Source organism: Pongo abelii, chromosome 2 (genome assembly GCF_028885655.2).
Source record: "Pongo abelii isolate AG06213 chromosome 2, NHGRI_mPonAbe1-v2.0_pri, whole genome shotgun sequence".
Lineage (NCBI taxonomy): Eukaryota > Metazoa > Chordata > Mammalia > Primates > Hominidae > Pongo > Pongo abelii.
Genome location: NC_085928.1, coordinates 11,374,774 through 11,402,333, shown reverse-complemented (window position 1 = coordinate 11,402,333; position 27,560 = coordinate 11,374,774). Strand labels below are relative to the sequence as shown.

Genomic DNA, 27,560 nt, shown 5'->3' with positions numbered 1-27,560 from the left:
GGGTGGGTGCGGCTCCACCCCCCATGGTGGCCAAAAGCCTCCCATGGAGGGAGGAGGACCTCGGGCCACCTTCGGGCTAAAGAGCCTGCCAGGTGGGCAAGTTCTCCCCTCGCCTTTAGTTGGTGACAGAGCGCCGGTCTGTGGAGAAGAACCATTTGCCGATGAGGTGTGGATTCTTCCACGTGGAACAGTACCTGGGGAAAGCACCTCAGAGTGGGACAAGACAGAGGGAGGACTCACTCAAACTTGGTGTCACCCCCAAATTCAAGAAACAAACACAGGGCAGAGTTTGAATGATTCAGTCTGAAAACCAAAACAGCCTCTGAATGAACACATACTTCAAAAGGCACAAGGCAAAAAAAAAAAAAAAAAATCATTTAGGAGTGACCCTGTGTCATTGCTAAGTTGACAGACTTACAAATAAACATGGGCAAGGTGATCACCTTGTCTCCTTTTGCAAGACAGACCTCACTCTGTAAAAATATACATTGACGTATTATGTGCACATCAACCTCAATAATAAAACATACAGGCACCATCACAGTCCTACACATAATTTATGGTATTCAGAACATCACTTTATAAACTGTTGCCAAATTACCATTTAAACACTAATATCCAAATACAGAATTTAGAAAATTATTTTAAATTTTAACTCTACCATCCCCCCGACCTCTTGGCTATGAATTTATTCTGGGAAGAGGGCTCCGTAATAGGCCACTGAGGTCCTCTGTCCCACCACATCATTCTCCCCCGAAAACTAGCTGCCCGACTGCTCTGCCAGACTTGGGCTAGAATTTGGCTTCACGGTGGCAATGGGACCACCTGGGCCCTAGTGTGGCAAAATCAACTTGCCCACAAACCCCATCCCAGGTGCTGGGATGCTAACACACTGAAGCTGAAAGACCACACTTGGTTTTGCCACAGATCAAGTTGCATCTGACTAGACAGCCTGTTCTCTACCCTATTTTCTGCAGAAGTCTTTTTCCTTATAATGCAACAAGTGCTACACAGCTCAGATCCAATGGGACACGGGGAAAGGGGCTGTAGTGCACCTAGCCCTGCTGAGGGAGACCCTTGCCTTGCCAAAGCACTTTGCTCACAAAGGCAAAGAGTACAGCCCGAACTCATTCCTGGTAAAACAAAAGGAAAACATTTTTGATAAATGTACCCAAAAGTTTCAAAAGGGCTACGCTGGTCTTCTGAACGGAAACCAAATGAGGTCTCCCCAGGCTCATGTCATGAGTCTCAGGGAAGGTGCATCCTAGACCGTGGCCTTGGGCCTGCCCAGGCCGAGGCTGCCATCACTGCAGATCCTGCAGGTTGATAGTGCTTCCTGGGAACTGGGTGGCCTCCGGTCCAGCAGGTCCTCCAGATGAGGGGAGCACCTCCTGCAAAACCAAGCATTGTCATGAGGAGGGAGGAGGGAGGGGAGGCAGAGGGATCCTGTGGCTCCACACAGCAGGCAACTGACCAGGCCCGTGGTGAGACACCTGACTTCTCTTACTCAAAACTACAGGCTCCCCTTATTCTAAACACATGTTCTTTGATGGAAAAATGAACTCAATACTGTACTGTAAATTTTTCAAGCTTGTTCTGTCTGCACACTGACGTATACCCTCACATGTTCACACACCCGTATGCCTTTTTACAGAAACAAAATCATCTTTACTTCTGCAACCCTTTCTCCGCACTTCTCACGCGGTGAGCACTCTCCCAGGTATTAGGTGTTCGCCTGCGCCCTCACAGCTGACCGGGATGTGGCCCGGGGCTATGGAGGCCCCATCTAGCCTGTTTCCTCCTGCTAGAAGTGTTCCTGCTGTTGCACCATTTGACTCCAGGCTACGGTGATTATGTCACTACCTTATTTTTTCGGGAGCAGTCCCAGGAGGGGGCTGCCAGGCAGGATGGAGCAGACAGTTCTGAAGTTCTCTGATCCATGCTGCCAAACCGCCCTCCAGCTCATCCCTCTGCAGCCTGGGTGCCCGGCCCTCTGCTCCCACCAGTGCTTCTGTCCAAGTTTGGTTTTGATTGCGAGGGAAATGCTGAATAGCCCAATTTGAATGCAAAAAAACTAAAACACAATTTGCATGGCTTATTGTAAATATATAAACAGGTAAGGCAAATTGTTAGAAATGTGATAAGCTATACGCTTTCGCTATTTCATATCAAACTCTGAATCATTCACTGCCACCCATCCTTAGCTTAACCATGTAAGCAAACTACTGAATTCATCCGAGTCTATTCTCCCACAGGCTGGGCCCTGGCCAGCCCTCTTCCCAGAGAATTAACTGGAATTCCTAGACACAACACTTTCAAGAGCATATTAACTTCTCCTGCTTTGTTTACCAGCAGGAGCTGCAGCATCCTGCAGATCTGAGCTCCACTCACCCACCTTCTCCAGAAGGCAGCAAGACATCCTGGCAACCAACCCACTGAGCCTCCCAAGCCACGCGGCCTCAGTGACCAGCCTGCAGCTGTGAAGCCAGCCTTCCAGAAGTCGAAGGCTCTGCGAGTCTCAATAAGAAAAACAAAGGGCAATAAGGCATCCAGACCTGGAGGACGTAGACGGGCAGGTCCACAGTGAGGAAGGGGAGGAAGGCGGCTGGGCCGCGGGCCGAGGGCAGGACACCTTCGCCGGAGGGGTCATCCTGGGAAGGCAACACAGAAAGGCCTGTCACACATCTGTGAGAGTGCAGCAACAGTCCTCATCTCACCTGAGAAGTCTCCTCCAGCTGCAATGCATGGCAGAACCAGCCCACCCCCTGTATTCCAAGGGAGGCCCAAGGACCCAGCAGGAATTGTTTATGGGGGCTGGGTACTACCTGTTCCCACCTGGTTCTCATTCTGTCACCTTGATCCCAGCAGCTTTTGCTGGGCCTGGAACCTTCTGCTGTCCAGCTCCTCCCCTCGGTCAGCCCAAATACTGATTTCCCTCCTAAGGCACACTCCTCAACTCCTTGCAGGTGCCCTGGCACGCCCTGCACCCCCACCAACCTCGTGTACCCACAGTGCTCTCCAGCAAATCCTCGGGCCCCACAGAGGGCCTTCCCTGCATGCCCCAGCTTGCCTACGGGCCAGCTGGAAGGACCAGGGCAGATAGAGGGGCTCCTGAGAGGGGAGGCTGCCAGGCCCCTCACAGTCCAGGCTAGAAACTTCATCTGTCCCACACTTCACTTGTCCTGCACCTGCATGTCCACCCATGGCCATTCACACCCCGAAGCGGAGCTCCTGGTGCTGCTGCTCTGTACCTCTCATTCCTTCTGCTTGAGAAGCTCCTGTGTGTCAAGCTCTGCACTACTGTTCCCATTTCATAGATGACAAAACTGAGGCCTGGAGTGCTTAAGTAACCAAGACTACACTAGCTGGTAAGGGACAGAAAAAGAACTCAAACCCAGGTTTAATCAGGCGTCTCTTAAAAGTATACCCCCTACCTGCTCCTGTTCTGCCAGTGGCACCAGCTTCCCTACCGTCTCCCTATTGCCAAGCCTCTGGTCCTGCCTCTGTACCTCTGCCCTGCCAGCTGAGGCAGTGTTTCCTTGGATGGTCCTCCCCCTCCCCTGCCCCTGCTCCTGGGGAGTTCTTACCTCTTCAGAAGCTGGAAACAAAGGACCAGTGCTCCTGCCCCTCTCTAAGACAAGCTTCAGCCCCCACCTGACGCTCACCGCTAGCTTCCAGCCAGCACAGGGCCACCCCCAGCTGCCCGCAGCCTCCTCCCTGCCCCCTTCCCAGCCCACCTCTGCCCAGGCCGCCCCTCCTCTTGCCTCTCTGAGCCCCAGGCCTGGTCCTGTTTCCTTGGCGAGACTCTCCCAGGACTCTGAACCCACAAACGTTCCTGTTTCCCAACTCAGAGCCAGCGTCAGCTCCACCCTCCGCACTTCTCTGGGGCCTGCAACCGCATCCCCTGCCACAGGGAATCTACAGAGTGGAGTGGTGAAGAGGGACAAACACCTGGGCCAAACCCAGACAGTCCCGGCTTGTATATCTCTTCCCTCCCCATTCCAGCCCCTCAAACTGAGACTGAAGATGCAGGTGTGCTCAGGGCTGCTGAAGTGGGTGTGCTCAAAGACCTCCTGGAAACTGGCCACAGCTGCAGGTATCTGTGGCCCGGACGGGCTGGGAGGCGCCTGGGCCTGCCCTGGAGGGGCTCTGTTTCGTAGGAAAGAAAATAGAAAAACACTGAAAAGACCCCCATCACCTTCAGCATAGAAAGGCTGCTAGTGCACCACAAGCAGGCCGCCCTAGAAATGGGGTGGCTGAGGCGGCCTGCAGAGCCCCTTTGCCCCAGCCCTGCAGAAGAAGGGCAGGGTGGCCTCAAACAGATCTCATCCTGCTGCAAAACAGCCCTGGGAGCCTCGGGCAGGGAGGCGGGCTACTCTGGGGCTAGACGCAGGGCTGTGCACAGACAGGGTCAGGAAGTGGATGCACGGTCCCAGCAACACTCAGAGCTTGAGCAGATGCAGCAGGACAGACTGGGAAAAAGGGAGGAGCTGCGCTGTGAGGAGACAGGACTTGGGGCAGTCTACAGGGGAGGATGGGTGAGGGGCAGGCAGGGGGTGCTGCGATGGGCAGGGGATGTGGCATGCCGCACACTGCTCAGACCTGCGTGACCCCCCCACCCCGCCTACAGCTGGCCTGTGTGACTGGCCAGCTCTCACCTGCACCAGCTGGACCTGGACGCCCTGCGCCCCACACTGCACCCCAGCTGCTGGAGCTGGTCCTGGCCGTCCTCCGCTGGGCACCACGAGGCTCCCACACAACCAACTGCTCTGGCTTGCATGGAAATGGGGAGGACTCATTTTGCCTTCTTTTATTTTTCTCTGAGTAGACTGTGAGGCTCCTAAAATGAAATATAAAAACGAGCACACCCAATCTACAATCTACCAGTCAGGTCTGCCCTTACCGAGGTCTCACTATGGGGAAGACAGCCTTCCCATTAATTGTCATTCTGCACAGCCAAGAGACGTAAAATCACTCAACAGAAAAAATCAAGAGTTAAGAGGTTGAAACAAACAACCATACGAACAAAAAAACACCAGGATTTTGATTTTAAAAATGTAAAAACATCATATGTATTTTTTTGCCAGACGGTACGGTAATCAGACACAAGCTGCAAATTCTTGGAGAGCAGAAACTTCCTGATCCTCTAACTCCAGCAGCTGCTGGCTGGCAGGAATCCCAAGCGCAACTGAGGACAGCCAACAGCCCACAGCCACAGCATCATGGAACAGGAAGGAAGCGGGAGGTCTCCACATCCCACCTGCGGGTGGACTGCTGCCTCTGTCCAGCTCCTTTCCAAGTCACTACTCCACGGGTTTTACAAATATGTGCTTCTTAAGAAATGAAGTAAAGCACAAAGAGAAAAGAAAAAATCTTAACACCCAGAACAAACCCAAGAGCTGCTTCAGAAGGGCCCAAAGGTAGCCTAGAGCGTGCACTGCAGAGACCCCAGCTAGGCTCACCCTGACCCGCCACCCACTCTGCTCCAGGGATCTGAACAAGGAACTCAAACTCTGGGCCTCGGCATTCTCTACCTGTAAAATGGGAATGCTAGTCCCAGCCTCGGAAGGTTTTGGAGAGGATTTCATAGTAAGTACGTGATCAAAACTTAAAACAGTGACTGGCTCTCAGTGAGTGCCAAGGAATTTAGGCACTGTCACTGCTCTGCCCACACATCCCTGCCTGGATGTGTGGGATCCAGCTATGAACAGCTTCAAAAAAACAACTGTACAATGACTATAAGTTATTCCTAATAAAAGTATTAAATTGGGTGACTCTGCTGCCCAAGGCAGGCTGTTTTTACGAGGCTGTTTGACAGGAAGGTTCTGAGCAGCCCATGGGGTGAGAGCTGACTTGCCCTGCATATGCTGTCTCCCTGACCTGCTCACCTCCCTCCAGATCCCTTCCTGTCTTCTGCAGTGCCCTGGGTCCTGGAGAGCTTCACACTCAGCAGGCAAGCCAACTGGGTACACAAACCTTGGGTCCTCTGCACTTAGGCACAGCCTGCTGTCTTTTCTGGGTGCCTCAGGGCTCTTTTTCTTTGTAAGTGCAAATGCTAACCAGGAGGTTTCTGGGTAACACAGATTCAGTTCCCCCTCACTGCAGGGAGATGCACTTCCATTACAAAATACTTCCGTTCTGTTCATCCATCAGTGCTCCAGAAAACCCAGCAACTCTCGCGCTGGATCATCTCTGACTGTTTTCCACGCCTGGTTTCTCTTTTTCTAATTGCTCTACTTGCTTCAGACAGGAGAGCAGGGCTGGGTCTGGGGCAAGAAAGGTGCCTGGGGCACAAAACTTACTCACCCCTCCTTGAGGAAACTTCACATCAGTTACTAGTACTGCAATCTATTAAGTTTGCAATAACATTATGTCTAAAACAATGCATACCTTAATTTAAAAATACTTTATTGCTAACAAATACCGACATAGACATGAAGTGAGAACATGCTGTTGGAAAAATGGTGCCAACAGACTTGCTGGATACAGGTTTGCCACAAACCTTCAATTTGTAAAAAGCAAAAAAAAAAGTCAACTGCAAAAAATGAAGTGTGCCTATATCCTCCATGAGCTTGTATACTATCCCACTTACCTCCAGAATTTTACCTGAATGCATTTTTATGCTTTCAAGTCTTTTATCACCCTAGCATATAAAAATATGTACATAAACTTAACTTTTATTTAACTTCTAGGCATTAAAATTTTTGGTTTGAATTGTTACAACTGCAATTATTAGTAATGCAAAACAAATCAAAACAAAATATAGCAGAAACTTTGATAGATAATTATGATACTAAAAGCAAAATTATATTGAAAATGCTTTTCAAGAGGAGTGGGACTGACTAGTGGTTTTCTTCCCCAGTTAGTTCATGTATTTGTGTCTAAATATTACTTCTTGCTAGAATTAGATATGGTCAGCATCTATTCCTGTCAATTAAAAACTTTTTAAAAATAAAATGCTCATGTGTCATCACAACTTTGCAGCTGCAGGTTGAGTTCATTCAAGTTAGGGGGAACTGTGTGCCCACGAAGCCCCAGCAGCAGGGCCGGTGCTGCAGCCAGAACAGTCACATTATGCTTGCTTTCTAATAAAAGGCCTGACTTCATTTTTAAATTCAAATAAAAATACTGAAACATATTATTATATTAGAAATATTGGCTGGGTGCAGTGGCTCACGCCTGTAATCCCAGCACTTTGGGAGGCCAAGGCGGGCAGATTACGAGGTCAGGAGATCGAGACCATCCTGGCTAACAAGGTGAAACCTCGTCTCTACTAAAAATACAAAAAATTAGCCGGTGGTGGTGGCGGGCGCCTGTAGTCCCAGCTACTCGGGAGGCTGAGGCAGGAGAATGGCGTGAACCCAGGAGGCAGAGCTTGCAGTGAGCCGAGATCACGCCACTGCACTCCAGCCTGGGTGACAGAGCGAGACTCTGTCTCAAAAAAAAAAAAAATAAATAATATGAAAACCACTGTAGAATAAATTAAGGAAGGCAGTGAATAGTGTATCTCTCCAGATTACTTTTAAAAGCAGGCAAGATTTAAATGATGTATATCAAATATTTATTAGCAAGTTTTATAACATAAACAAGATAAAACTGAGCCATTTATCATGATTCAATGCCAAATGTGTACACCACGCTCTAAGTTACCTATAAAGCAAGAGATATGACCGAATCCTAATATTCCTTTGCAAAATGTGTGCTAGCATGTATGTGCCATTCGAATCATGGGAAAATTCAGAAATGGGTGCAAAATCAGAAATAATTCCACTAATGTTGCTAGACATGGTTACACCTTCCTTTTATACCTAAACCAGTAACTAAAATGATTCTATCTTTATTAACATAATTTACTTGTATTACTTTTACAACAGGAAAAAAGACAGGCTATAACTAGAATATCTCATGACAAGCTAAATTGGTTTCAACTTCTGTATTAGCATACAATATGAAAAAAAATCACAGGAATTTCTTTTCAATCCGCACATTTAATTCCATGTCTCAGGTAGTCCTGCAGACACCAGTTACACTGAGAAGAAACACCACCACTAATTTGCATCCGAAGGTATTTTTCTTCCCAGCTAACAACTCGTCTAGGGATAAAAAGTCAATAGCTGAAAAGAATCGCTCATGCTTATACATACACAGGGCTCATTCCTTAAAAGTAATGCATTCTTTGACAACAGCAGAGGGCTGGCAAAGGTGAGGACTTTCTACGAGAGATGTCCATCCATGCCCCACAGCCCCTCTCTGATGTACCTCAAGCAGAACATCTCAGCGTCCACCCCCAGACACATCTCTGCTGATAAGGGTAAGCTGGCGAGCCCGGCTCATGAAAGTTTTAATGTCGGTATTACTCTACAGGATGCTTCCTTGAAACCAGTATTTGGACGTGCCCCTGGGTTTGGTGCTCTGGAAGGATACCCTGTTTTTGTGTGCACTCCAAGGCAACACACTGCAGTAGAAGTCTGGTGGAGAGTTACAGCCTCCCCGTTTTTTGGCAAGCAGAAGGGCAGCTGTGGGTGAGGAGGAGAACCTGCCGCAGATGAGCTCGGACACTCCTTCTCAGAGAGTCCGTTCCAGCAAGGACTGCACCTGGAAGATGAGCCTGGAAAGGATGCAGAGGTCCAGGCCAACAGCTGTGAGAGAACAGGGCAGCCAGGGCAGAAGGGGCCAAGCCCCAGTCACTGAGCTGTCCCCCAGGCCTGGGCAGGGTGTTCTGTCCTAGAACCCCCGACGGTACACCCTGAAGTCTGGCATTATGTCGTGAACATTTAAGATGGCTGAAAGTTAATCATAAACTTCCTGGGTTAACTAAGCAAGTATGTTTATCTAGGGATGCTTAAAGACATGCCAGAGCAAACAAATGGGGTCCACACCACGTCCTCACGATGACCATGAAGCCCTGTGTCCTCACTAGTAAAGGGTGCCATGGCATCAAATGCAACATGACCAACTTAATTAATAAAGCAGTCACAAGAAAAATCAAATTCCTCTCTCACTATGGACAACCACAAACCCTTATAGAACAAGGTAACAACACCGAACTAAATTTTGCCTCAATATTTTCAATCATTATCCAAAATGCTTGCTTGTGCTGGAGAATCTGCAGGAGTGGGGAGAGGAGCAGTATAAATCCAACACCAAGCAACCTCCTGGGAAGCAAGGAAGGACTCCCTAAGGAAGAGTCCTATCTAGGTATGATGGTAAACAGTAAAGTGGTCAAGGGCCCCGGCTTGGGAGCTGGACGATCCAGCTATGTGACTCAGCTCCCATCATCTGTGGTGAATGGAGATGGCCACACTGCTTTCACCTCACCATGCCATGACGAGAATTAGGTGAGGTCAACAGCACTGGGCCTGGCTCAAACAGCATGCCATCCCCACACCAGTAGCACCACAGTGCCTGCCACAGGACAGAGTTCAGAGACAGCCAAGTGCCCCAAGAAAGGATCTGCACAGATGAGGCTCAGGCCCCTCCCTTGATAACCACAGGGGGTCATGCGAGCTTCCTCTACTGAGATCCTCACTTGAACAGGAGGTAAGTGACTATTTTCCCAATTCTCCCAAGGGTGGAAGATCAGAGGTCACTGGGGCTTAACTCACTAGGTCCCTGACATGGTTAGTTCAACACAGCTCTTAGAAAAATATAATATGTTAATATACTTATCCACAAGGAAAAATATTCATGTTAGAACAAAAAGTAGATAAAAATATGTTTATCATTTTTCAAAAACAAGTCATTTGTGTAGGTTTCACATTTCATATTTGTGTAGGTTTCATTCAGTTTAACACTGAAACACTGTAAGTAGTTTTTCTTGGGTGGTGAAGCTACAGGGGAGAAAGCATAAGGAACCCACACTGATCTCTTCCAGAGTAAACCCACATGACCAGCCCTGCCTGTGCTGAGTGCTCACCCTTTGCTTAGGGATGTGCTGCTCACATGACAGGTCCTTTTATTTTGCAGGGGCACTCTCTCCTCCAGGGCATCTGGCAGGCCCTGACTACCTGACTGCCTCCTCCCCTCTCACAGCCTTCATGGGTATTCTCACCAAGCTACCTTCCCAGATGAACTTAAAGTGGACAGGTGTTTAAGTTACTCTGGGATTTTACAGGAACTGAATAAAGTATGTAAGTGAACAAGAATTGTGCATCTCTAGCTGGCAGACCCTACACAGGACCTTACCCATTCAGAGCATACTTGTCATGAGTAAGCCTGGCATATTTTATTACTTTTACTGTCATTATGAATAAGGTCAGTTTTTCACAATTATTATTTGAAAATCTATTAATTTTATATATACAAATATGTACTGTGCAATTAGCTATCTACTGATCCTTCTTATTTCTAATTGCTTGAGTTGATTCCCCTGGGTTTTCTAAGCCTGACAATGACTTTGTCATTAAGTAATCATCATTCTCTCCTTTCTATTTGATTCTGCTTCTTTAAAAATAGAGACTTCCATAAAAGTGTCAAATAGATTGCGCCATTGGTTTGGTTTACTATTCCTCCAGCTTTGGGGGGAATGCAGCCAGCATCTCTCCACTGAAAATGCTGCTGACAGCTGGCTGCTCTCTAGTATTAGGGAAATCTGGGTTCCTAGTTGATTCATATTTGTGATGTTTCCAAATCAGTAGCAGGTGATGAATGTCATCAACTGCCCTGTTTGGCCTCTGTGGAACCTGCACGTCTCCTGTGGCATTTGCTGTGGCAAATCATGCTGACAGGCTGCCTCGCCCCACATCACCCTCGCCCGCTGTCCATGTGCTGGTATTTCACTGGGGATTCCCACGCCTGCTTCACCTGCTGGAGGTGAGACACAGTGTTCCTGCATACCATGTGGCCAACAGGCTCAGTAACGGCTCTGAGGGCAGCCGGCCTTGGGTTCCATCCTGCTGCTGCCCCTGCCCCTACCAGCTATGCAGCCCTGGCTAAACTCTCCCTGCCTCAGCTTCCTCATCCAGAAAGGTGGGGACACGAGGACCTACACCTCACAGGATTGTTGCGAGGACTAATGGGGTAATAGATGTAGATGTGCTGGGCTTAGAACTGTGCAGGGCACACCGTATGTCTTCAATAGTTATCACACCTTTATCAAGTTTTACAACCAGGGTATGTTAGCTTTATACATTAAATTATTAGCTTTTATTTGAGGTCTGCGCAAGTTTCATCACCCATTCAACAAGTATGTACTGCATCTTTCACCACGCGGCAGGTGCTCGGCCGCAATGGTGGCCCTGCACATGGAGCTCACAGCTGCTGGCTGGTGCGCTCAGTACAGCCGTGCGTTTTGCAGCACACAGACAAACCCACAACAGATGAGCAACAAGGGGTGAGAAAGTACAGGGTACCCTGGGAGCCTCGAGAGGCCACTGACAGGACCCCAAAGTGTCTTGTGACACAGACACCACCCTTGAGGAGGTGATCACAGAGGGGACGCTGCCTAGAACACTCTGGGCATTCCACACAGGCATCCCGGGCAGGCACCAGGGCATGGCACAGCCATGCACTAAGAAGCATGGGGCTGCCACCCCTAGGGCTGGAGGGACTAGGGAAGGGGTGGCGTCACCGGAGTCTAGAACAGGGACAGCATATAGCAGAACTACAGCAGGGGCCACCCAGGAAGAACTGGGGCCACAGCCATGAGGGGAGACGGCCATCACCGTGAAACTCCCACGGAAGCAGAGCAAGTGAGGCCCTGCCTCTCACCACACACCCTCTAGTCTCCCCCTGATGTTCCCACTGCCAAACCTTGCTGGAAGCACTGAGAGGAGCCTGGGTCAGTGTCTCCAAGAATGCGAGTCAGACAGCAACGGCCAGCATCCACATGGCAGGAGCAGCAGGAACTGCCTGGCGGGACAGGACAGGGCAGCACGCAAGCAGGGCAGGTCCACAGGCACTGCACATAGCACAGGGCGTGGCATAGGGCAGCCAAGGCCAGCTCCGGAGGCCTCAGAAGAGTAAATGTAGCGGGACCCCATCCTAGAGGTCAGCAGCTCTGAAACCACATACACACAAAGCCCTGCCACTCTTTCTCTTACTTTGTTCCGACAAAATGTTGAATGTACAGAAGGAGATGTAATGAACAAAATATATGTTTAAAACTATTACCAAAGCTTTTACCTTTTTTTATTAAGAGACAAGGTCTCACTATGTTGCCCAGGCTGGACTTTAATTCCTGGGCTCAAGTGATCCTCCCGCCTCAGCCTCTCGAGTACCTGGAACTACAGGTGTGTGCCACCACGCCCAGCGTCTCTGAATCTTTTAGTCAGCCCTGGGCTAGGTATTTTGCAAAAACCCCTGTAGGTCCTCACAACCACCCTACAAAGCCAGGTCCCATCACTTTCCCCATTTCACAGAAGGGGATGCTAAAGCCAGAGGCCAGGCAACCTGCCCCAGGCTGCTGCAGGTGGAGCCACACCTCACCTGGCGGTCCTGACCCTACGACTGATACTTTGAATGTCTCAGCAGGTTGGCTCTACAAATCATCGCTCTGGCTGTGTGTGGCAAAGTCAATTCCATTCCTTTGTTAAAAAGAAGTTTCCTCCTCCCTAAGGTTGGAGACCTGCCACTGACGGCCAGGAGTCAAGGGACTTTCCACTGGGCTGCCAAGGCCAACCTTCACCCTCAGTCACCTGACGGCGACAAAGGGACGATCGAAAGGGGGCACAGGATGAGCTGGACCTGCAGAGTCCAGGTGTCTGCCATGCAGACTGAAAGGGAGCCGGGGCTGTGTGCTCCATGCAGGAAAGCAGAGTAAGAAACAAGAAAGGCGTAAAAGTTAACAGAAACCAAAGTGACAGCAGGACGCTCTGTGGAGAAGGACCATGGCGCTCACTCATGCAGGTGCGGGAAACTTGGCTCGCAGCCCATTCTCCAGCAGTGGGGTCACACCCAGTTCTGCAGCAGGAAGTTCACTGCCACCAAGCACCTTTCTACCTTTCCCCGCGACAGTCATCAAAACCAAAGCTTTACTCACAGGACTAAAGGAGCTCAGGCCCCTCTAGGAAGCGAAGTCCAGAGCCTGCAAGGGGTCTGAGACCCTCACAGGAAGTGTACAACAGGAAAGGCCCCTCCACAGCTGCTCACAGGCAACCGCACCTTGCTCATCCTTTACCTGCCAGGGCTCCAACCTTGGACATGTAAGGGTCAGTGGCGTGGAGGGAGCCACGATGGACTGCTGGGCAAAATTCTCCTGCCCCTAAAGAAAACACAAGAGCAGACAGCTCCCACTTCGGCAAGTCTGCAATCTGCTTTCCTCCCCAACTGAGAGATCCATGCACCCTCCCGTTAAAGGCCTCATCTGCCCCAGGGGTGTACACGGGGCCCACAGGGTATGACAAAGCCCCTGCATCCTCAAAGATGCCCTCATCCAAATCCAAACCCACCTGGGCACCTCATGATACATGTTGCACAGGAGCCACGCGCATGTGACTAGAAATCTCTTCCAGAACGAGGAATAAATGGGGGTGCACCTCCGGACTGACCGCCCCTGCTGACCCAGGGCCCCTGCCCGCACCTCCCTTCCTGCTGCTCTCCCTGGAGGGTGGTCCCTTCTGCTTTCATCATGGCAGCAACAAGAAGAAAGGGGAGAAAACTTGGACCAGGTGTGCAAAGATTTTTGTTTTAAAGTGAAACAAAAAGATTATAAAAATTACATCACTGACTTAATTTCAAGGCTCCATCCAACCTGATCACCCATTGGAACACTCCAGTGTGTGTGTGCCTGAGCTGCAGTGCCAGCACAGCCACCTCACCCTCTGCCCATAGGGGCCCACTCCCTAGGCTGGGACCAGCAAGCCGGGGCTACACCAGGCTCAGGGGGTCCTGGGATGGCCACAATAGTGCTCCAGCCACAGGGAGGTAGGCGCACACTTAACCTGCTTCATCCCTCTAGCTCTCGTCCCCACTGTCCCATGGAAAGGAAAGGGACTCAAGGCCACTCCTCATCACCACATGAGTCCCTCAGGCCCACCAGGCCACCCCAGGAGGAACAGTACTCTATTGCTCACCATTTTGATGGTAGCTCCATCTTCATGTTTTAATTACACAAAGTATTTTCCAATAGAAAAAGTAGAAATGATCATAACAAAACATTCACAATCTTAACACTCAGGAAAACACCACTTCATGCATGCGTATGTGTACTACTGCTTGTTTCCAGGTAAATGTACACACAAATTTGTCTCTCAACACACCCACTTTTTCTTACAAATACGAACTTACTGAAAACATGCACAGTGTACAGTTCTTCTGGACATTTGAGTTACAAATATTATAAACAGTCCCGCACTGAGCAGCAGCAGCATGTGCAGCTTCACACAGATCCCTGGGATTTCCTTGAGATAAATTCAAAAAACGTAATTGTAAGACTGAATATTATGCATATTTTTTGGCTCCTGAACACACTACCAAATGACCCTCCAGAAACATCACAGAGTGTCCCCAGTGAAGCTCTCCTGAGAAAGCACAAGGACGCGCTGTGTGCACCAAGGTCGGCACTGGGCTCCTGTCACCCGGGAAGGCCCAGCCGACCTGGCCCTCAGTCAGATCTACCAATGTCCTTGTGAGTACCGACCGGCTGTGTCTTGCTCGTTGCCATCCTCCTCATGACCTTCTGCACCATGATCTCACGCTGTTGCTGGTGATCTGGAAAGCTCTCTGTGCGGACATGTCTCTGTGGCTGTGCCTCTGCTGATACACTCTGGGAAATGATTTAACCTTGGGGCCTCAGTGGCGCCCGTGCAGGAAGGGTTGATGGCAGGTCTCCACCTCATAGGGTTTTTGTGAGGCGTGAACAGAGTTACTGCATGTGAAGGACACACGACAAAAAGAACAAGGGCAGGCTGCCCCCACAGCTCTTCATGCCTTAGAAAAACCTTTAACCTCTCATCTTCATTCTTTATTCTGTATGGAATTCTAATATATTTTTTTCCCTAAAAGGCCAGCATTCACCCGTCAATAACTGGAAATGCCATCTTTTCCACACACAAAGAGAACCAGGTCCCAGGTCAGTGCCCGGTGCACTGGATCCTGGGCTCCTGGCTCCGCCACGCAGCCCCAGCACCAGAACATGCTTTCAGCTGCCACGGCCTTGCATGAAGTCTTAGCTACAGTGCAAATCCTCTATGCCATTTTCCATTTTCTTAGACATTCTTGTCCATAGCTTCTTACACAATTGTCCTGGAACCTGCTTAGACTTCTGCATGAAATCGCACTACAATGCTGTGGGAAGAGCGAGAGAGGCTTCTCTTTCCTTCATTCCACATCTGTCAGCCAAGCCTGTGGGCTCTGCCATCAAGACAGGTGCAGGAGCCGAGCACTCCTCCCCACTGCTGTCGCCACTCTCGTTCCTGCTAGGTGAGCACACAGGCACCAACTGCTCTCCCTGAAACCTCCCATCCATTTTGTAAATCAAATACAGGATTTGTTGAGAAAATAATGAAGTTATTCACCGATCTATTATTGAGATAATGCAATTTACAGACTTCCTAACATTAAATCATTCTCAAGCTATCTGATTAAGTTCCATTTGGTCAGAATAGTACATTAAATATATATATTCCCAGATCCTAAGTGTGTTTTATTTAGAACATTTCCATCTATCTTCGTAAGAGTCACCAATCTGCAGTTTTTTTTTTGTTTGTTTGTTTTTGAGACAAGGGTCTTACCGTCACCCAGGCTAGAGTGCAGTGGCAGATCCTAGCTCACAACAACCTCCATCTCCTGGGCTCAAGTGATTCTTCCGCCTCAGTCTCCCCGTAATTGGGACCACAGGTGTGCACCACCACGCATGGCTAATTATTATTTTTTTTACAGATGGGGGTCTTACCACGTTGCCCAGGCTGGTCTTGAACTCCTGGCCTCAAGCAATACTCCCACCTCAGCCTCCCACAGTGCTGGGATTACAGCTCTCTTTCTGAGAGATATCCTTGTCAGATTTTTCATGGGAAGCTTGTTTTCCACAGAGCTTTGGAGCAGCATTTACTGCACAAATTCCACAAAAGGGGAGAACTGATGAACTATTCATATTCTTATTTCTGAATGATTACTTGTTTTCCTAGAAAACTCTGCATTTTGTTGCAAGTATTCTAACTTATTATCATACAGTTAACATGGTATCTGTTTATCTCTATGTATTCCAAAGAATTTGTGGAATTTACTTAATGCTTTTTTTAATTGCTCAGACAGAAATGGAAAATGATGGCCTAGGGGCCGTATCCCCTTAAGGATATGTTTTCTTTGGCCCATACCAAAAGTTTTTCTAAATCTGAATAAGCTGTCACATTTAAGCATCAAAATCTGAATTTGACTCTGTTCTGATAGGAAGACATCTGAGGCACAAACTTGCATCTAGTTTTGGCTACATCGCTTGTGTTCCATATACAGCAATACATAATAGTTGGCTTACACGTCAAGTGTTTCTAAGATCCTCACATGTAATCCACAAGAATCCCAAGTGCAGCGTGCTTCTATTACCATTTCACAAAGGAGAAAGCTGAATGTGCAGGGAATTCACTGGCTCAAGAGTTCAAACTTATAAACACATGGCCTATCCATTTTCCTGTATTTGTAATTAGCTTTTATTTATTTGTTTTTTCTTTTTTTTTTTTTTTGGTGACGGATTTTCGCTCTTTTTGCCCAGGCTGCAGTGCAATGGCGCGATCTTGGCTCACTGCAATCTCTGCCTCCCGGGTTCAAGCGATTCTCCTGCCTCAGCCTCCTGAGTAGCTGAGCTGGGATTACAGGCATGAGCCACCGCGCCCAGCCTCGCTTTTATTTCTTCTTTCACCCAATTGTCTAGAGGTTTTGTTTTCCAAGTAATTTTTACTAATTTAACATATTATGATCAGAAAACACAGTACTGCCTATACATGTATATATATAATATATAGGCATATATATATATGTATATATAGGCATATATATATATATATATATAGGCAGTACTATATATTATGTGTATATACAGGCAGTACTATATATATATATATATATATATATATATAAATTTTTTCTTTTGGTAAAGACTTTTGTATAGTTTTCCTGATGCCCTAATTTGTGCCGTTTAATTTCTACAAATATTCCAAGGACATGGAATAGGATCTATTAAATCAACTTTATTAATCCCATTTTAAACATCTTTCATATGCTTATTTTTTCTGCTTGATCAGCAAATAATGAACTAATCATTTTCAAACTGCTAGTTTCTATACATTCAATTATCTGAGATTTCTATCGGCTTTTACATTGTTTGATATTATACGTTTTCAAATAAATATTCACATAAATGTCTATGGGTCTTACAGTTCTGTTGTAGGCTACACATGAACAGCAACCAAAAAGAGGAAAAATCTTCTTTGTCCCCATGCTTTTTCCTTGAATTCTGCACTTTTCATATTAACATTAGCCCTTGCTTTGTGATTTGCCTTTGTTTTATTTTACCCCGTCTTAATCTTAACCTTCCCAAATATTTCCAAACAGGGTGCACCTCTCCTAGACAACACACAGCGGAGAGTGTGCTTCCGATGTATTCAATCTTTGTCTCTTGAAAGGAGAGGTGCCCTCATTACATTTCACTGTGACACAGGTGATACCCTTGGTTTTCTGTCACAATGTGTCTTGCTGCTGTCTCCTCTGATAAGCACCACACTTTCTTTCCCTTCTCTGCCCTTAGACAGCAGAAAGGTATACATACCCATTTATAGTTCTGAAGCTGTTCACGCCTTTTTTTAAGCTTAACTTTGCTATTCATTTCAAGAATAAAACTTGACATTTTTACACTGAGAGAAAAATTCTTGTTTTATTCTAAGGGGAGAATCTCAATACTCAAGATAAAGAAATTGGCACATTTTATTTTCTACACTCAACAGCAACACAATGGGAACAGTCTTGGATTTCAGATGCTATTGCTCAGACTGTACATTTCCTAAGAACTGACGTGAGCACTGGCTCCTAACCACATTCACAACAGCGGAGTCTTGACTGTTTCTAAATGACCCGATTCCATTAACAGTCCTGTTACACCGCAACTGCTGTTCTTGGACTTATTACAGGTCCACAGTCTCTCAATCACAAATCTTGAAACCCAAAAAATCCCAAACCCAATTTTTTTTCCCTAAACTTAATGCCAAAAGTAATTTAGCAACATAACTGACCTGAACTGATGTAAAGCTATTTAGTCTCATTTGATCCCACTTAGATATATTTTGCTGAAAAGTACCAATGTGGTAACTAGTGGTATTGATAATATATGTACCATATTATCTAAAATTTGAAATAGCCTGAATCCAAAGCACGGCGTGGGTTAACATACATAAATACTAGCACTGACCACTGAAACCCTAGTGTAACAAAACCCCAGTAACAATAAGTCCACCGAGTGTCTGCATGTTGGATTCTATATACCATCCTCTAACAAAAGAAACCAGGGCTCTCTGGAGGAGGAGTTGATTCCAGGGCAGGGACAGGGATAATACAAGAGCCTGGTGGTGCTAGGAAGGAAGGAAGTGCTCAAAACAAAAAGCCAGGATGGAGAATGTTGATGGGGCACAAGAATCCAACTGAAGGATTGGCCATAGCTGGAACAACTGGAGCAACAAAATAAATGGTGATAATATTGATCATAATCCAATATTGACTACAGCCCAAAGAATATCACTGAGGCCGGGCACGGTGGCTCACGCCTGTAATCCCAACACTTTGGGAGGGCCGAGGCGGGCGGATCACAAGGTCAGGAGATGGAGACCATCCTGGCTAACATGGTGAAACCCCATCTCTACTAAAAATACAAAAAAAAATTAGCCGGGCATGGCGGCGCACACCTGTAGTCCCAGCTACTCGGGAGGCTGAGGCAGGAGAATGGCGTGAACCTGGGAGGCGGAGCTTGCAGTGAGCTGAGATCGCGCCACTGCACTCCAGCCTGGGTGACAGAGCGAGACTCCATTTCAAAAAAAAAAAAAAAAAATCAGTATCATTGAATCCATACTGCAAATAAGTAACTGAGGGAGAAGAGACAGCTCTTCCTTACAAAATTAATAAGTATACAAGAATAAGGGAAATGGAAAATCACCATTAAACCCCACAGGCAAAAGCCCCTGCTGAGTGTTACATGAGAGCAAAGCTTAAAGAGAAACAGGGCACTTGCAGTGCAAGGCAAAGGGTTAACCCTACCCAGAGAGGCCTCGCCTCTGCCCCCAGCTCCTGGGAGATCTCTAGACCCTTGGAAAGTCCTGCCTGGTAAGAATGTCTGTCTAACTGGGTGCCCTTGGCCACTTCCACAGTCTGTGCTAACCCTGTGGTGGAGGCTTTGGGCACACAGCGCCAGCTCAGCCTCTGGAGGGCTGGAGACTAAGGCCAGCCAATCCCCACAACTGAGACCCAACAAAACTCCAGACAGTGAGTCTCAGGTGGGCTTCCCTGGGAAGCAATGGTCTGTGTGTGCTGTCACGTGCTGAGAGAAGTTGGCACTGTTCACACCTCCATGAGAGGACACTTGAAGCATCACACTAGGAACTCTCATGGGCCCTGCCTTGCCTGGGCCCCTTTTCCCTCAGTTGGCTTTAATCTGTGTCCTTTTGCTGCAATAAGCCTTAGCCGTGAGTACAACAGCTATCAGTGAGCTCCATGAGTCCTTCTAGAGAATTACCTAAGGGTGGTCTTGAGGACCCCCAAGCTTGCAGTTGCTATTAGAAGTGAAGGTGGTCTTAGGGACTCCCAAGCCCCGCACACAGTCTCAAACCATCTACTGCAAGATAGTTAATTACAAAGGGAAAAACAAGAAGTTGATGGTGAAGAAACCTAGCAGCTACCACCCTAACCAGTGATCCAGGTTACCACACCTGCCATGTGGACAGCATGGCCCAGGGAGGATGTGTGGGGAGGGCACCTCACCCCCGTCTCCAGCAACCCAGCCCAGGTCTCATCTCCAGAAGACAACAGGCAGGCCCACAAGGAGGACAGTCCAGAGCGATAGGCCCACCCTCTTTGAAGCCATCATGACAAGGGAGGGCCAAGGCCCTCACCCAGACCAGAGGAGACGGGGAGGGGTGACAATTAAATGCACATGGAGCCTGGAACAGGAAAGGGCACTGGGGGAGCCTGGTCACATCCACATCAAGTCTGCCATTCAGCTGCCAGGACTGCAGCCACAGGTGACTCTCAGCTGTGATAAATACAGCATGAGTATGCAGGATGCTGCTTTGAGGGGAGGCGGGCAAAGGCATCCCCGCCAGAGGATGCAACGCCGTGACGAGACACACAGAGGAGCGCTGTGCAGGAATATGTGTCTAAAACCACAGCAGACCCATGGGCGCGGGAAGACACCAGTGCCCTGCATGTTTTGGAAAAGAGACGGTGGCCTTCCTGCACTGGCTGAGGCACCTAGAGGGGCTTTTCAAGGATGTGGGTGGCACTGGCAGCAGCCTCACCCTCACGAGGACATTCTCCTGCTGCACTCACACATGGAGACCTAGCAAGTACCAGGTTTCCATTTCCCTTAGAAGTGTATGAAGTATTTAAACCAATGAGCACATTAAAATACTCTTGACCATCACTGCAGGATGCTAAGAAACTCACACAGATTCAAACATCATGAACTGCACCTCAGGGTAAAAAAATGAGAAGCTGCTCTTTATAGACATGTCCCAGCTATAAGTAAGAAAGGAATGACAGATTTAGAGTACCACCGTTTAGAGTAACCCCTAAGAAATGAGTGGATCCAGTATCTGGTCACAATGGTTGCCAGCAGTACAGAGACAGGCCACCAGAGGCTGGGGGCCTCCTGAGAGAGCCCACCCCACCTGCAGCAGAGTTTTACCAACCAACCAGACCTAACCACTAGACGTACTACTAATTTTCAGGAAACGAAAAAAAACGAAGGAACCTATTAAAACAGTGATGTGATCATTAAGGTCCAGACTGGCACACTCGAAAGAACAATCAGTTTCTTCAACAAAGACCAGGCAAGACATAGCAGAGAACCCTACAGCTGTCAAACAGAGTCAAGAGATGATGTATCAACCAGTAGTGACATATGAACCCCACTGGATTCTGATTCCAACAGACAGTTACACAAAATACTTGAGGCATCTGGGACAATTGAAAATTTGAACATTTGCTAGATACTGACATTAAGAAAATACTGTTAATTTTTAAAGAAGTGGCAACAGTAGGTGGCTATAATTTTTTTTAATGTCCTTTTTTTTTTTTTCTTTTTTTGAAATGGAGTCTCACTCTGTCACCCAGGCTGGAGTGCAGTGGCACAATCTTGGCTCACTGCAACCTCCGCCTCCCGGGTTCAAGCGATTCTCCTGCCTCAGCCTCCCAAGTAGCTAGGATTACAGACATGTGCCACCACGCCTAGCTAATTTTTTTGTGTTTTAGTAGAAACAGTGTTTCACCATGTTGGCCAGGCTGGTCTCGAACTCCTGACCTCAGGTGATCCACCCGCCTCGGCCTCCCAAAGTGCTGGGATTACAGGTATGAGCCACCGCACCTGGCCAATGTCCTTACTTTTTAAAGATAATGCTGAAATATTTACAAAAACAGTAATGAAAACATCAAAACTCCTTTATAGATAGTACTCCAAAGCAATGTAATAAATAGGACACGTGTTATATACTTGAATGTTTGTCTCTTTTTTCTTCAAGATTATCTACCAGGTTCAATAAAGGCATCCGCTTTCCTTCATGAACTTTACTTGGTATATGGTCAACTCTTTCTACAAATTTCACCACCACACTTCCTTCTATTATCTCTGCAAGTTCCATTCTGGTACTTCATGAACTGTTGAGGTGTCCCTTCCTTAGTCACAATTCACACTGATGCATACAACATTATAGTGAAACACTGGCTTTAAGAAAACTGATTAACAGAAAATCGGCAATTGTTATTTATTTTAAATAAGAAGTCATAATACTATTAGGAATAGAGAGCAAGATATAAAATCATATCAACCCTTTTAGATAAATACAAAGGACAAATGAAATACACAGAAAACAATATATTTTAAAAATCCACTGTTAGTTTTTAGAAAAAGATTTAGCAGTTTCCATTAAGCACTACATCCCACTATTCCATTTTCAGGAAGGACAGATGCTTGAGGCCATAGGTTATCAGCTCTTGTTTGGTCTTTAAAAATGCAAGTAAGTTGCTAATATTTTCAAATAAGATTTCAACATAACTCTGACAATGCCACAGGACACACAGTTTGGCTCCATGTACATGTACCTGGGGACACTGGCAGTCCCCAGGTCTCTGCCATGCCAAGATCAGGCCCCAAGGCCATTCAGCACCAGGCACAATCTCTGCTTTCCTGACACCTGGCCTGCTTTGCTTATTTACCTTAGTAGCCTTCCAGGTAACTGACACTGGTGTTTAAACACTTAACTTTCACAAAGCTTGTTTAGGCAAATAAAATATGTTCATACTGATGCTGGGAATTTTGCTACTAATTTTTTCCCTTAAGTTCAAATAAAACTAAGGAGTTGATAAAAGGGTATTCTCAACAGAAAAGTAAAACCAAGAGCACAGAAACACCTGCTGTGTGTTTCTTCTGCCAGTAACAGTGACAGAGAACCCTCAGGCCCTTGCTCGTCCGGGCTGCAGCACACATGGCCTCACCTGCATTGCTCCCCGCTCCTCTCTGCTTTTTTTCCTTGGCTAGTTGAATGGCTCGGTAATCAGTTCTTGCTGAGCCCCCACTTTCCTGAGACCAAAGAAAAGCATGTCAGTCACTTATCTAGACACAAAGGAAGGGTAGCAAGGGAGCTAGAGAAGTGCCATAAGCCTGCTTCTGGGACATATCCGAGCTCCCATAACCAGAGTCACCAGCAAGGCACACAAAGGGCCAAAGGCTACGTCCACTTGTGGCGAGGGCCGAACAAACTTGGAGCTGGAACAATGTATGTGACTTTCTTATCCAGAGAAGCAAAGTTCATTCCTCCATAGTCTAAAACGTAGTAAAATATTTTACACAGAAACTTTTAAAATCAATTACATACTTCTCTGCTTTCTGAAACAAACACCGAGCCTTGCCTGGGTGACCCAGGGTCACCTTACCGCGACACTTTTCACGCTGTTTCACACATGTGTACAGCAGGCCCGGGGCAGGTCCCACCTTAGAGACCCACTGCAGAGGCCGCTCTGGTGGCAGGGGCTACACTTTGTCAAAGTCTTACACAAAAATAATAATGATGGTACTGAATTCAGGAACTTGCCTGAGGGAGTCAGACAGTACTCAGAGGACATCAGCTGTCGCAAGTCTGTGAACATTTCCTAAGAAAGACAGTTTAACACTTATCGCTACGAAGAGAAAAAGAGCAGCCCTCAAAGCTTGTAGCATACCTGGGACCCATTCACCACACACCATTTGTACTCAGAGAAGCGAGGTAGCCCAACGTCACACAGCTAGCAAGAAAATGAACACAGGGTTAGGACCGAGGTCTTGCTGGCTTCTCTACCTCCACCCACAGCTACAGCTGTACCAGGGAGCTTCCATTTCCCAAGGCACCAAGGCACACAGTCCTTGCGCCAGGCACTGACTGCGCACTTGTCTCTGACCTGTGGCCGCCTCCCATCCCTGCCCAGTCACCTGTAACTTAGCGACTGCTATGGCTGCCTAAGCGAATGCTGGCAAGCATGGCTTTGCCACCGACAAGCAAGACGCCAGAAATGCAGAGACAGAGACCGTCCTCCTCTCTGACTGAAAGAAATGAAAGCTGGCTCCATGGAACCTCAGCTACTATGTGTCTCACAACTGATCCTACTGCAAAAGATTTAACATTTTTTAAAAGTTGTGGTAAAATAAGATGTAACATTCTCAACAATATAAATGTCACCATCAAATTTAGCCTGTGCCACAAAAAAAATTCCCTATCTGATCATTCCCATCTGAGTCAGGAAAGTCAGACTATCTCCCAAGAATCTTTAAATTATTTTAAATTAAATTATATTAAATGTATAATTGATACAAAGTATATTAACTGTCCAGCCTCAAAACTGGAGAAGTACTCTTATAATCCTCCAAGAACTAAGGCTCATAAACCCCACCCTTTTTTTTTCTTTTCTTGTTAATTCTAATTTTAAAAAAGAGTTTGGTATGGTTTTAAAGTTTCCATTGAACCTCTGAAGGTGGCTTATGTCTCGACTCCTCTTCTAGGACTGGTCATGAGCTGAGAAGCATAGAGGCAAAGTATCTCAACATTACAAAACACCCAATCTTCAAGGAAAGGAGCACATTACCACGGAGCCACAGGACTCCAAAGGACCTCAGAAAGCATTTAGCCAAATCTCCTTATGCAGGAAATAAATGAGAATTTAAGGCTCAGATGGGTTAAGGTGATTTGTCAAGGTCATAAGAACTTGTCAGTTCCAGACTTGTAGTCCAGGGCTGCGTCCTTTTGTAAACCAGAAACGTCTGCATAGAAAGGATTAATCCAGAATATCCTCAAGACCGAGTACGAGAGAAGTGACCTATATGGTGGTGACTGAATAGAGTGCTTCATACCAAATAGAAGTTGCCGGTGCCTGCACTGAGCTCTGTGTCCTGGGCACCGTGCCGCTCTGTTGGGCTGGACAACGTGGACTGGGGCAGCCCATGGCTTCCTTCCTGCTGCCCAACTGCTCCTGGGCGAGAAGGCGAGTCCGGCTCCACCTTGATTGGAGCCAGCAGTTCTGGGACACTGGCATTTTCTCGGGGGGTGCTTGAAGAGGTCGGTGTGGTGATATGTGCTAAGTTACTATTGGAGGTCAAAGCCAGTGGGTCGTCACTCAAGTTCTTCATGGGCAGAGCCACCAGACAGCCTAATGCTCCTGCACTCACAGTCTGCACGTCATCCACACTGAAGCTGCCCTGCTGCAGAACCGTGGCTGCTGTCCCGAGAACCAGAGGGCTGTCCAGGCTCGGGGGAATATCACTGTGGGCCACCAGGACCAGGGGTTCCATCGGCCCTAGGGAGCTATTATTAGCAGGGAGGTTCCCTCCCAGAGAGGAGCTCACAGAAGTGACGTCAATAGTCAGGATTCCGGAGTTCAGAGCCTCGTCCGACCCACCTGCAGAACCACTAGCATTGGCAGGTGTGTCAGAGAAGAGTGCAGCAAGATCCATGTTAGTGAGCTCACTTTGGCCTGGGCTGCTGAGTTCACTGCTGGGAGTAAGAGAACTCGGAGCTTCTAGCTGAGGTAAGAGATCTGAAAAAAGAAGGAATACACTCTGGTTACTTTATGACCTTGAAGACTGAGTACTTTTGTTTATGCCCATGATGTTACCGAGTGATGCCCCAAGGAAGCACTGACTTTCCTCTTCCCACACCCTGAAGCTTGGTTATTACGACAGAGTCCCATGGCCGGTCGCTCAGGGCAACTGACACACACCCCAGGAAGGGACAGGAAGGGACACTGGCTGACATCAGACACTTTACGTACGCGTCTTGGATCCTCAGGCTGACAGGGCTTTCTCCAGGGGAAACAACTGGAGAGAGATTAAATAACACTTTCTAAGGTCAGGCCAACTGGTAACAGCAAGAAGCAAAGTAAGACTTGCATCCATGTCTTTCTGGCTTCAAAGCCTGCACCCTCTCCCCTCTAGATGCCACAGGAGCTGCCCGAGAGGACTGAACCTTTCCACGGCACATCGTCCTCAGCTGCCAGTTGCTAGCTGGCCTGTGCTCTGAGGATATTTTCAGAATCAGCTTGTCAGCTCATGTTTGCCAAACTCTGTGCTCCACTCCACAACTAGCTGCCACCCCAAAACCCACTGGAGCCATATAGGGGTGAACAAAGGAAATAAAACTGGCTGCCTGGCAAAGCCAGGACAGACCCAAAGCTTCAGCTCTAGGCAGATGCACAAGACCTCCAGGCATGCTGGGGGCCCCCTAGACGGAGCTTTTCCTGATGGGCTTTCCCTCCCACAGCCTCCCCTACCACTGCATCTCCAGCCTCACATTTCCCCACCAGGACTGCAAGCCTCCTGAGGGTGGAGAGCCATCTGACCACCACTGTGCCCTCAGCCCCCAGCACAGTGCCCAGCCCTGATGCAGCAAGTAATTATTTATTTATTTTTTTTGAGAAGGAGTCTCGCTCTGTCACCCAGGCTGGAGTGTAGTGGCGCGATCTCGGCTCACTGCAAGCTCCGCCTCCCGGGTTCACGCCGTTCTCCTGCCTCAGCTTCCCGAGTAGCTGGGACTACAGGCGCCCGCCACTACGCCCGGCTAATTTTTTTGTATTTTTAGTAGAGATGGGGTTTCACCGCATTAGCCAGGATGGTCTCGATCTCCTGACCTCGTGATCCGCCCACCTGGGCCTCCCAAAATGCTGGGATTACAGGCATGAGCCACCACGCATACAGCATGTAATGATTCTAACAGGCCCTTCTTCATCTGGAGTCTTAATTTCTGGTCATAATACTCTTTAAATATTTGATTATCTGTTACTCAACTACGTAATTTAAATAATCAGCATACCTTTGGGGGAATAATGACTTCCAAAAAATTTTAATGCATAGGCAAGTTTAGGGTTTGTATACAAGTACATGCCAATTATACCAAATCACAGGATGCTTCCAGAATCAAGCAAACAGTAAAATGGGAGCATAATTAATTTGGGCAAAAGAACCAAATAAGGACTTGATGTCACCCTTTCCATAGGACTGTCCCCAGCAGCTTCCTGACTGTGCCAGCGCTTGGCCCAGAGAAAAAGCTGCTCTCGGTTCTCTGATCCTATTTCTCCCATGCCAGCTGTTACTGATCCCAAGCTCATACCTGCAGGCTGTGAACACCTGGCCAGAGTGTCTATTATATTTTATATTTTTAATAATGCAAATCTACAAAAGAAATCTATTCTAGACAAAAAGAAAATCAAATTCAGAATGTATCCTCTTGTCATATTACTTCAAAGATTAAAAAAAAAGCATCAATATAGTATCACTTCTTCAATAAATATCCCTTAGTACCAACGAAGCATTGTGAAAGAAAATGGTAGTGATCCTTTGGAGAAATTAAAAATGGAAAACTGTCAGTTTTTCAAACTTTCTAAAAATTCCCTTGACTCTCGAGGCCTCAGCTCCCTGTGAAGAGATCATGAATAATCTCAGTGCAAATGATACCCATTTATTAATAAATTTCCTACTTAGCACTTTACTAATTCTATAAACATTTACCACCAGACACCAGACATGTACAAGGGCCAGATATTAACACAATCACTAAGTAAACATTAGATAGCAGAGCGTCTGGCAAAACAGTCACGATCACCACAGTTCAAAGCCCAGCCCCAGCCCTTCTTGCAGGTGTGACCCTGGCAAGTCCTTTCTATCTTGGTTTCATCAGTGACAAAGCAGTGAGGAACCACTCCCAGGACCACCGTTAGGGGGACTGAAACAACCCACTGAGGGCGTGACATAATCCCACGGTAACTGGGTGTTCTCGAGTGCCTGTTTTTCACTAGACGAAAGGGTGACACCTGGTCTTCTACACCCTGACAGCTGGCAGGGGGATGACACACAAATAAGTCATTGTCGCACAGGAAATTCAATCCTGAGATACACAGGCTGCTACAGAAGA

At 47.4% G+C, this 27,560-nt stretch overlaps 1 protein-coding gene across 7 annotated transcripts in view; it reads right to left on the bottom strand.

Moving 5' to 3' along the window:
- Window positions 1-538: 538 nt before the first annotated feature.
- The window catches only part of ZXDC (ZXD family zinc finger C), a 38,394-nt gene continuing 11,372 nt past the window's right edge, over window positions 539-27,560 (bottom strand). For 2 of the 7 annotated variants that reach the window (XM_063721713.1, XM_054551326.2), the window contains 6 exons: window positions 24,509-25,191; window positions 23,347-23,409; window positions 22,624-22,708; window positions 4,659-4,840; window positions 2,556-2,651; window positions 539-1,391 (listed from right to left, as the gene is read on the bottom strand). In XM_063721713.1, coding sequence (XP_063577783.1) covers window positions 1,305-1,391; window positions 2,556-2,651; window positions 4,659-4,840; window positions 22,624-22,708; window positions 23,347-23,409; window positions 24,509-25,191 — 1,196 coding nt within the window. In that variant the 3' untranslated portion in view covers window positions 539-1,304. Of the gene's footprint in view, window positions 1,392-2,555; window positions 2,652-4,658; window positions 4,841-22,623; window positions 22,709-23,346; window positions 23,410-24,124; window positions 25,192-27,560 lie in introns of those variants that run through there. The other 5 variants (XM_024244645.3, XM_054551329.2, XM_054551330.2 and 2 more) reach the window with 5 other exon arrangements.